The 11599-nt window shown below is 43.7% G+C and overlaps 1 protein-coding gene across 1 annotated transcript; it reads left to right on the forward strand.

The window, feature by feature from the left end:
- The first annotated feature begins 3826 nt into the window (after positions 1-3826).
- On the forward strand, positions 3827-6287 carry LOC127380463 (MLV-related proviral Env polyprotein-like). Its single transcript, XM_051609448.1, is given in 2 exon segments — positions 3827-4096; positions 4179-6287. Coding segments are annotated over 2 exon segments (2379 nt in total).
- The last annotated feature ends 5312 nt before the right edge of the window (positions 6288-11599 follow it).

Here is an 11599-nt window from a genome sequence, read left to right on the forward strand (position 1 = left end):
CAAAATTCCATTAATGGAATTTCTGGAGTGTGTTTCCCTGTGCCTCCCTGCCCCAATCCATTAAGAGTACTATGCAGTTCTTCTGAACTGAGATATTCTGTTTGCTAATTTTTCTTTTATCTTTTCTGAAGTTGCTCATCTACATAATAGTAGTCAACTTTTTTAGGAAGTGATAGACAGATATCAGTGTTGCCCAGCCTGGAATGGGCACCAACAGCCTGGTACTGAAACTCCTGGGTATACCAGCACTTTGCTCTCTGGCTCTTCTCCTTGTGGAAACAGGTATAGTGAGACAAACACATCTGCTTTACTATCCTGATTTAGGCTGTGGAGATCAAAAGCGAGGCTGCCTAATGGATAATCTCCCCATCAGCTACTACTGATGACATAGCTCATTATCTTTTTCCAATTTCTTGACACTCTTCTAGCTGTTCTCATAGCTCCTTTTCTTCTTCTGAGTCTCCTCTCAAACATGCAACTCTCACTTCATTACTTTTCCCTTTTAGTCTCAATTTTGCTACATCTCTACCCAAATTTTCTATTTCTAATACCATTAATAAGATAATCTCTGACTTTTATGGCATGACTAATCTAGTTGTTGAGATGTCAATGGCTTCAGAAAATTGTATTTCTGTAAAGGTCCCCAGTATCCCTTGGTAGCAATCTGTGATATTTAGCCAGTTCTCACATAACTGCCCCCTAAGCACCTGTGAAATCTGACTCTCCTTCATAGTGCAACCATTAACATTCGCTAGCTGCTGCACTGCCATCCATTACATCAAAAAATTTCTCATATGATGACCAGTAGTTGTGCGTATTCTGTTCAGTTAGCTTAACATTGGGCCAGGTCCCAGTCAGTGTCTTAGTTACTTGCCTAACTTTGTGGCCCGTACTGTGTTCTCCTTTATTTGAGGGGTGGGGCTGGGTGGGTGAGAATTAGAAGTTCATAATATTAATATGCACCCTAAAATAATGCAAATCCTATAAATTTCATTACTGTAATCTGAACAAGAGGCTTCATAGCTTTGCCACAGCATAAAGCTTTGCTTATTGCCAATTTAGTGAAAAACGTAATTTTTTGTCTTAACACATTTAACGATGTTAAAACATGCCCTGTAGCCAACTTCCTTGCTTCCAACAATACCTTACTGTGCTTCATTAACTAGAGCACAAAAAAATACCTGCAAATGTCTTCAGTCACACTGTTTTGAATTTGTGGAAAACTACTAGACTATCAACTGCTGCTATCACACTGTTTATTGTGTAACACTCCCACAAAAACAAATTCTTTCTCATCAAGCAGAACCAGAGATGTTCTGTAAAGTGTGAAGGACTTATTATTATTATTATTATTATTATTATTATTATTATTATTGTTGTTGTTGTTGTTGTTGTTGTTATTATTATTATTATTATTATTATTATTATTATTATTATTATTAAGCTCATGCAGTGAGCAAAACATTGAGTTCTCAACCAAAACGTCAGGCTGTGAAAGTAAATTAACAGTTAGGTTTACAGCTGAGTGTAGTTACAATACTTATGCTTTATTGTAATTATTCTCTAACCAAGCTATATTTTTCCAATAGTTTTACCTTAAAATACTAAGCATATGGTGTATATCTCATTACTCATCAAATAAAAAATACATGTAGAGTACAGCTATGCTTTTATTAAAGCATTATTGAATATCTGATTGACTGATTGACAAATCCAGCTGGCAGCCAGTCACAAGTGGTGTTCCTCAGGGCTCAGTGTTCAGACCATTTCTGTTTAACATCTTTATTGATGATCTTCAAAAGGACATAGAGTGTATTATCAGTAAGTTTGTAGATGACACCAAGCTAGGCGGGAGTGTTGATCTGCATGAGGATGGGGAAGCTCTACAGAGAGATTTGAGTAGATAAGATCATTGGGATAATGTTAATGGTATGGGCTTCAACAAGGCCAAGTGCTGCATCCTGCACTTGGGCCACAACCACCCCATGCAACGCTACAGGCTTGGAGAAGTGTGGCTGGAAAGGTGCCTGGCAGAAAAGGACCTAGGGGTCCTAATTGACAAGCGGCTGAATATGAGACAGCAGTGTGCCCAGGTGGCCAAGAAAGCCAATGGCATCCTGGCTTGTATTAGAAATAGTGTGACGAGCAGAAGTAGAGAGGTGATTGTCCCCCTGTACTCACCACTGGTGAGGCCACATTTGGAGTATTGTGTCCAGTTTTGGGCAACTCAATTCAAGAGAGATATCGAGATACTGGAGCAAGTACAGAGGAGGGCAACGAAGCTGGTGAAGGGCCTAGAGAATCAATCTTATGAAGAACGCTTGAAGGAGCTGGGAATGTTTAGTTTGAGGAAGGAGGAGGCTGAGAGGAGACCTCATCAGTCTCTACAACTACCTGAAAGGTCATTGTAGAGAGGTTGGTGCTGGTCTCTTTTCACAGGTAATTAGCGACAGAACAAGAGGAAATGGTTTCAAGCTGCAACAGGGTAGGTTCAGATTGGACATTAGGAAAAGTTTTTTCACAGAAAGAGTGTTTAGACACTGGAATAGGCTGCCCAGGGAGGTGGTTGAGTCACCATCCCTGGATGTGTTTAAGGGTCGTTTGGATGTGGTGTTGGTGGATATGGTTTAGGGGAGAACTTTGTAGAGTAGGGATGATGGTTAGACTCAGTTATCCCAAGGATCTTTTCCAACCTGAATAGTTCTATAATTCTATGAGCCCATAATTAGACTGTGTGGGTAGTTAGGGTCCGGCGGCCAGAAGATTTCGCGCTATATGGAAAGATAAGGCCCCTCTCCTAATAGCCAATAGCACTTAGTTCACGATGTAAGCAGACAGAAGTGACACCACAGACCTAACTCATATAACACCGCAGTAAACACTAATAAACGCCATTTGCCATCCACCACATTGGTGTCTGTGAGCTGATGGACCGAGCGGCCTGGGGTTGGCCGCCGTGCCGTTCTTGAACCAGGTCGTCACGCCTTTCTCCGAAAGGCAACAAGTGGTGCCGAAACCCGGGAATACGCCTGGAATCGGGAAATTCGCCTGGAGTCAGGAAAGCGGCAGCCAGAGCGGCAGGACTGGCCCGGCGGGGAGGAGCGGACCGACAAGGAGGATGGAAGCCCTTGTTAAGGTCGTATTGCAATTACATAAGCAGTGGGGTATAGATTGTAAGGCTAAAGATTTTACTCTCGCCATTGCGAGGCTTTTGGAAATCGGGGTCATTGACCAGCCGGTAGATATTCTCCACCCTGAGGTGTGGGACAAATGCACTAAAGCGTTGGCTAAGGAGACGATGCTCTCGGGTCATGGGAAGCACCTTAAGTCGTGGGGGAAAGTTGTGCAGGCGTTGCAGAAGGCTATACAGGAGCAGGAGACCTGGAGGGCGGCAAAGAACTGTTTGCTGGCCACCCCGAAGTTGGGAGTCGGGGCAGCCACACAGACTTTGCACCCCCTGAGTGATGATGGTTTTGCTGAGTCTGGGGAGGGTTTAAGGGTGGCGGAGCTGAGGGAGGGTGATGCGTCCCCTCGGTCTCCGGACCCCGACCCGCTTACAGAGGGACAGAAACAAGCTCAATCCTTCTGGGGCAGGTTGGCGGAGGAGGCTCGGGGCACCGCGGAGAAAGCAGAGTCTGAGGAGGTTCGGGCTGAACTGCCGGCCTATGCGCCCCAAAATGGCGCTGAGCAAAAAAGGGGGGGGCGAGGTAAAGATGCCCGTGGTGGAAAAAGGGAGTAAAAGTTGGTATCAGCAAGTGCACACAGAAGGAGGGGGGAGGTGAAAGAATGTGAGGGGAGTGTGAGCGAGGCGGAGGAGGATGGGACCATGAGCGAGGCAGAGGAGGATGGGAGCAGGAGCGAAGAGCAGAAAGCCAACCGGAGTCGCTATCTGAAAAAATGCCTTCGTAGGGCAAATCCCCCGCCAAGCCAGGCGCGGAGCAAGCCAGGAGGGGGGGACGAGCCAAGGGGGAGGGAACGGCCCGCCCGTAAGGGAAGTGGGCAGGGCCGGAGCTCAACAAAAAGGCACTGGAAACCAGAAGTAGCTGGTCAGTCGAGCTCTGACTTCGGATCAGACACCAGCCGGGATGAGTGGCCGGTTACCGATTCAAACTCAAGAGGAGGAGGAAATGGGAATATATACAGTCAAAAGCAAAAACATTCTCATCCCAAATAAAAAGGGACCGCGAGGGAAAAACATCCCTGTCACCGACTGGAAGAGAGTAGAGATTGCGTGTGCCGATTGGGTCCCACCGGCCACGCCAGCGTTCCCGGTCCAGGTGACGGACAGGGGACAGAGGGTCCACTCACCAATAAACCCTAAGGATATACAAGCAATTGTTAAAGCAATTGCGGATAAAGGGCTTAATTCTGCCATGATCCCCACCCTCATAGATGGTGTCTTGAGTTTCTGTTCACAGGACCAGATTATTGGACGCCCCTGTGACCCGTACACCCCAGTGCCAACAGAGGATGACAAGCCAACAAGCATCCTGGCCGCAGCAGAGAGCTCCACACCGGCAGAACCCAAACAACGGCGACATGGCCCCTGTGGCGGGGTGCTACGACGTCTTTGTGTGATCTTGATTTTAGAACTTGTCACCACAGGACAGGTAACATTAGGTCACCCTCACCAGCCATTTAAATGGTCACTCCTTCGAGTCAAGGATCAGCAGGTTATCGCAACTCAAATAACATCAGGTGCGCCAAGTTTTAGTACCCCTCTCTGTCAGCTTGTCCCGAAAGCCAGATGTATGGTAGACACAGTATTTTACATGTGTCCCAGCTCAAACCCTGGGAAAGGGTATTGTAACTCCCCTAGCCAGTACTTCTGTAATTATTGGGGATGTGAGACCATAGCCCCTTTTTGGATATCGGGTAGTGGTAAAGACAGATACCTAAAAGTTCAGTGGGGTCCATATGGGTGCACCTCACCGAGAGGATGGTGGCATAAAAGTGGTCAGTTCCTCTTCTTAAATGTTACCAAGCCCGAAGAGGACAGTTGGTTACTTGGAAAAGTTTGGGGAGTAAGGTACTCAGAGCCAGGGACAGACCGAGGTGGCTTAATCCTCATAAAAAAGGAGGTCGTCCCGAATGATCTGCTGCCAGTAGGCCCCAACCAAGCAGTTATCAGCAAAGCCCTGACTATCCCTAATCAGAACTATGTGACTAAAAAGACAGACAATCAGGAAAAACTGACAAAAGCTCCCGTAACGACACACACCACTAAAATTCCTGATAGAGAGTCGCTCTGGAAAATGATGCAAGCTAGCTACTAAATGCTGAACAAAACTAATCCAAATCTCACGGAGCATTGTTGGCTGTGCTACAGAATAAAACCACCCTTTTATGAGGCTGTAGCAGTAAGTAACCAACCCCTACAAATGAATGGTTCAAATCCAGCTCAGTGTATATGGGAGACAGATAAGCAAGGGATCACACTAGCACGGGTGGTGGGAAGCGGCGTGTGTGTAGGTAAAGTCCCTGAGAACAAAGAACAACTGTGTGATAGTAAAGTACAAGGTAAAATCCCTGCAAAGTGGTTAGTACCGGCCGACAATACCAAGTGGGTTTGCTCTGTCACGGGAGTTACACCTTGTCTGTCGTTGGACAAATTTGATGAATCCTCAGAATATTGTGTCCAGGTAACTATAGTCCCTAAAGTCTTTTACCATCCCGAAGACGCTGTCTATGAGTCTCTGATTAACCCACAACATCATCTGTCAAAGCAAGAACCCTTTACAGCACTAACAATAGCTACCCTAATGATCATAGGAGGGGCAGGAGTAGGCATAGGAGTGGCATCCATGGTCCAACAGAATAAAGAATTCAGTGCCTTGAGGATGGCAGTGGATGAAGACCTGGCTAGAATTGAACAATCAATAAGTGCGCTAGAACAATCACTCAGGTCACTATCTGAAGTAGTGCTGCAGAATCGGAGAGGACTAGATCTAATGTTTTTACAGCAAGGGGGAGTGTGCGCTGCACTAGGGGAAGAGTGTTGTGTATACGCGGACCACACCGGGATAGTGAGGGACACGATGGCCAAAATGCGAGAGGGGTTGGAAAAACGGAAAAAGGAACGAGAGGCGCAGGAAAGCTGGTTTACATCCTGGTTTAACTATTCACCTTGGCTGACCACCCTGATATCCACCTTGATAGGGCCAGTCGCAATGATTCTGATAACCTTGATCTTTGGACCCTGTATACTGAATAGGCTTGTGGCGTTTGTCAAGAGCCGGCTGGAGAAGGTTGACATCATGCTGATAGAAGGCCAACAACTGCTTTAAGAATGTTTTTCTTCAGAATTTCCTGTAGCTATTTCTAGAGATACCTCATTACTTTCAACTACCTCTTGTCTAACGTGCACTATGTTTTCTATTCAGGTTTGTAACACATTTTTTAAGATTGTTAACATATCCTTTTTTAAGACTGTCACATTTTAACCAATTTTAACTGTGCATAGGGAGGGGGGAAATGTGGGTAGTTAGGGTCCGGCGGCCGGAAGATTTCGCACTATACGGAAAGATAAGGCCCCTCTCCTAATAGCCAATAGCACTTAGTTCACGATGTAAGCAGATGGAAGTGACACCACAGACCTAACTCATATAACACCGCAGTAAACACTAATAAACGCCATTTGCCATCCACCACATTGGTGTCTGTGAGCTGATGGACCGAGCGGCCTGGGGTTGGCCGCCGTGCCGTTCTTGAACCAGGTCGTCACGCCTTTCTCCGAAAGGCAACAAGACTGCCTTGCCATTGATTAAAAAATATCTAATAAAATTAAGGCCTAAAATTCCAAAGATTCTGTTATCCAAATGCTGGACTGTGTTTTTGTTGGTTTTGTATTCTCCATTTTCCTTAGTAAATGCAGATAATGTATCTCTCTGTAGTCTTCTCTGCTGACAGCTTTGTCTTCCATCTTAATCTGCTAAAATAATAAAAAGTCCTACTCATTTTTATATGATGTGGATCAGATCTGAGATCTACATATGACTGAATGTGTGAAATATCTATGCTTCATCACATCTATTAACACTAAAAGTTGCAAATAATTATTGTTTAAATTAACTTAATAGGTATTTTACACAAGCAAAAAATGTTAAATGCAAATATGTTGTGGCTTAGCAACAGGAAATGTATATGCTTTCTATATATTGATAACATATACCTGACTACATGAAACAATACTTCTGCTATTGAGATTGAAAAGGTATACCCCTCCAGGAAGGAGATAAGAGGTTCTCATTTCATTTTGTTCTTTTCTCTAGTTCTCTTTTAATCATTAAAGATAGACAATATTGTCTTTCTTTACTTTTTTTTTCCCAAGGTGAAATTTCTCTGTTTTAAGAAACTGACTTCAAACTTTCATTTTTGCTCATTAGTTTCTCAGTTTGGTAAATATTCACAGAATCACAGAATCCTAGGGGTTGGAAGGGACCTCGAAAGATCATCTAGTCCAACCCCCCTGCCAGAGCAGGGTCACCTAGAGTACATCAAACAGGAACGCATCCAGGTGGGTTTTGAATGTCTCCAGTGAAGGAGACTCCACAACCTCTCTGGGCAGCCTGTACCAGTGCTCTGTCACTCTCACAGTAAAAAAAAAAAATCTGATATTCACCTTAAACCTCCTATGCTCCAGTTTGCATCCATTGCCCCTTGTCCTATCACTGGTCATCACTGAAAAAAGCTTGGCTCTATCGTCCTGACACTCACCCTTTACATACTTGTAAACATGGATGAGGTCACCCCTCAGTCTCCTTTTCTCCAAACTAAAGAGACCCAGCTCCCTCAGCCTTATCTCATAAGGGAGATGTTCCCCTCCCTTAATCATCTTTGTGGCCCTGCGCTGGACTCTTTCAAGCAGTTCCCTATCCTTCTTGAACTGTGGGGCCCAGAACTGGACACAATACTCCAGATGTGGCCTCACCAATGCAGAATAGAGGGGGAGGAGAACCTCTCTTGACCTACTAACCACACCCTTTCTAATGCACCCCAGGATGCCATTGGCCTTCTTGGCCACAAGGGCACATTGCTGGCTCGTGGTCATCCTCCTGTCCACCAGGACCCCCAGGTCCCTTTCCCCTACACTGCTCTCCAGCAGCTCAGCCCCTAACCTGTACGGGTACATGGGATTGTTCTTCCCCAGCTGCAAAACTCTACACTTGCCCTTGTTGAATTTCATTAAGTTTCTTCCCGCCCAACTCTCCAGCCTGTCAAGGTCTTGTTGAATGGCAGCACAGCCTTAAGTTTTTATTAGTCATATGGATGGGATAAATAAACACTACTTTCAGAAAATTAACAAAATAAATCCTACTGGATCAGGGTAAAAGAAAAAAAAAAAGTTTAAATAAATATCATAAAAATGACCAGATTTTAATTATGTTTTAATTTGGCCTAGTCAAACATCCTGATTTGCATTACAAGTTTACTCTCACTAACTAAAATTCCTAAAAGCTTGCCTCTTCTCAACTTATAACTTTCCCTTTCTTCCTCGATGAATATACCATTCTGAAATGTACATATAAACCATGCTCCATCAAATCAGTGAATCTTGCAATTCCTCAGGAATTCCGTACTCTCTTCTATACACCCTTCCCATGCAAAAATAAAGCTTCAGAATATTTTGACCACTCATTCTTTACAATATCCATTATCCAATTATTCATTATTCATATCATGTCGTGATATAGTCATATTATCCTATTATGAACTCAAAAATCCTTTCTTTTCTTCTTTGTATTCTGCATAACTCCCCACTCTTCCCTCCCTGGAAATACTGACAAAAATTATTTCACTAGTAGTTTTGTTTTTACTGTTGCTGTTGGTTTTTTGCAAGCTATGAGTCTACAAAGCAATCTAAAAATCATGAATCTAGAAACAGTTAAATTGAGATGACCAAATAAAAGTAATTTCATGTAGAGCAGGGTCGTTTTGATGGACAATATGGTGTTTGCAGATAAAGAAACATAGCACCAAATAATTATTTAGTTTGCTAAAGGACCTCTGGAGGTCATCTGAATAAAAGTTAAAGAGGAATTTAAACTGCACAGCAGTTTGTACACCGCTTTTCACAGAAGGGCACGCAGGAGAGAGTCAACAACTCAATTAATCACAAGAGCTTATGTTTCCTGGTTGTGATGCAGCACAGGGCACAGTACCTGGCAGCCACTGCAACAACTGTCCCTATAATACAAGCAGCCTTGACCCAGTTGGAGCTCTTGAAGATGAATGCAGTGCTGCAGGTCTGGGACTACTGCAAGGACTCCTGGGACTTCTTCATGAGCCCAGGACCAGGGTCAATGTGTTCCTTCCTTGAGGATATGAATGCCTGTGATCTGTGATACCAAGTAAAGGAGCTGTGGGAGGATGTCAGCAGACTGTGCAGCATCATGAATGATAAGAAAGAAATTTACTGGATCTTCTCCAAGACCTCGCACCTGCAAAATTCATAACTCCAACTATACTGAGAGAGAAGTAGGCAGAGTCTGAGCTTTGGGAAGGGAAATGGAGACTCCTGTGACAGTGTAGACTGGAAGCTCATGACTTCTGTCACCAGAAGGACAGCTTCTGCTCTATATGCAGAGCCACAACTACTGAATAGACTCAGTGTCCTAATTGCAAAGAGGATCTATGAGCCACCTGGGCATGGAAGCCTAGATATTTTTCTCCTTCATCCTGACTATGAGGGAAAGGGCTTCAGAAGAAAAGAGAAGATTCTACAGGTAAACAATTAGTTGTGCAGCAGGTGTCAGCAACAGGATTTTGGTTATTGTAACCATGGGAACCTCTTCTATAATAAAGGTCTCCTCGAAAGAGACAGGGTCAACCTGATCAAATTAGGGAAAAGCACCTTTGCCAACAAGACTGCTAACCTGGTAAGAAGAACTTTAAAGTATGAATGACCAGGAAGAAAGAAGATGACCAACAGTCAAGAGAGGACATGGTAGTCCTGGATGATAAGCAAAGTGTGAAGAGTGGTACAAATAGGAAGGATCTCTTAATCAACAAAACTAGGGGTGAAAGGGGCCCAGTTTAAATGCACACACACAAATAAGGAAATGCCTACAGGACATAGTTTTGGAGAAAGCTCTCACACTTTTACTGGGAAATGAGCACCATCAGGAATCTCTGTGAAGTGCCTGTACACTAATGCACATAGCCTAGGGGAAAACAAGGAGAAACTGTAAGTCTGCATGCAGTTAAACATCTGCAACATAACTGGGATCATGGAGACCTAGTGAGGCCATCTGACACAACTGGAACACTGCAATAAATAGAGACAGGCTTTTCAGGTTGGTCAGGCTGGATAACTGAGAGGAAATTGCCCTTTATGGGAAAGAGCAGCAGAACTTATGGAGCTTTGCCTAGGGACAAGTAATGACCACTCCCTTAATCATAATTGTGGCTCTGAATTTTTGTCATTTCTCCTCTCACCAGATGTGAAAATACCTATCCCGATTTTGTCCAGCTTTCCAGGGCCAAAATATTTACTATTGCACCAAATTTTCTTGATCTGTGGCCATTTTCCATTGCCCCTGTCCCTGCTCTTCATTTTTAGAAAGACAGACTGATTTAGTTTCAAATGCTGTTTGAATAAAAATTTGACCCACCTGAAATCCCCAGAGAACTGAAGGTATTTAGTTTGAAGAAGAGAAGGCTGAGGGGTGACCTCATTGCCCTCTACAACTTCCTGAAAGGAAGTTATAGGAAGGTGGAAGTTGGTCTCTTCTCCCAAACAAATATTGACAGAACTAGAGGAAATGGCCTGAAGTTGCAACAGGAAAGGTTCAGGTTGGATATTAGGAAGAATTTCTACACAGAAAAAGTGATGAGGCACTGGCAAAGCCTGCCCAGTGGGGTGGTTGAATCACCATCCTTGGAAGTATTCAAGAAGTGTGTACATGTGGTACTTGGCATAATCTAGCGGCCGAAGTGGGGTTTTTTTTGTGGGTGTTTTCTGGTGGAGTGTGTGTGGTTTTTTGTGGTTTTCTGTTGTTCTTTTTTGTTTTGATGGTTGGTCTCAGTAATCTCAGATATCCTTTCCAACCATGATGGTTCTGTGATTCTGTGAAGTGCATAGGAAGACAGGGATATCCTCTGTTCTCCAAGTAATTAGTTAACCTAAAGTTGTAAGGTTGCAATCTGGTTCCATGATTCCTGTGATCATCTGCTACCAAGAAACAGGGAGATTCCTATTGCACACAAGAGGTTAATTTTCTGTAGTTTTTTAGGTTTGTTTTGTTTGTGTTTTTTGTTTGTTTGTTTGTTTTGTGGTGGGGTTTTTTGTTGTTGTTTTTTCCTTGTTTTTGTTTTGTGTGTGTGAGAGTGCTTTCTGATGGGGTGTGTGTGGTTGTTTGGGTTTGTTTGGGGTTTTTTGTGTTGATAGTTGGACCTGGTGATCTCAGATGTCCTTTCCAACCACAGAGATTCTGTGATTCTGTGAAATAGCCCACATTAGAGAAGAGGAAGCTAATGCATCTGGAATGCTTGAATTTTCTGTGGTTTATGTTTCCATAAGCCTAGAAGCAGTTTAAAAAAAAATCATCCAAGTGTTTACTTTGAAAAAGCTTTAAAACAAAGAGAAGTAGTTATTCTG

Source organism: Apus apus, chromosome 1 (assembly GCF_020740795.1).
Source record: "Apus apus isolate bApuApu2 chromosome 1, bApuApu2.pri.cur, whole genome shotgun sequence".
In the NCBI taxonomy this organism is placed as follows: domain Eukaryota; kingdom Metazoa; phylum Chordata; class Aves; order Apodiformes; family Apodidae; genus Apus; species Apus apus.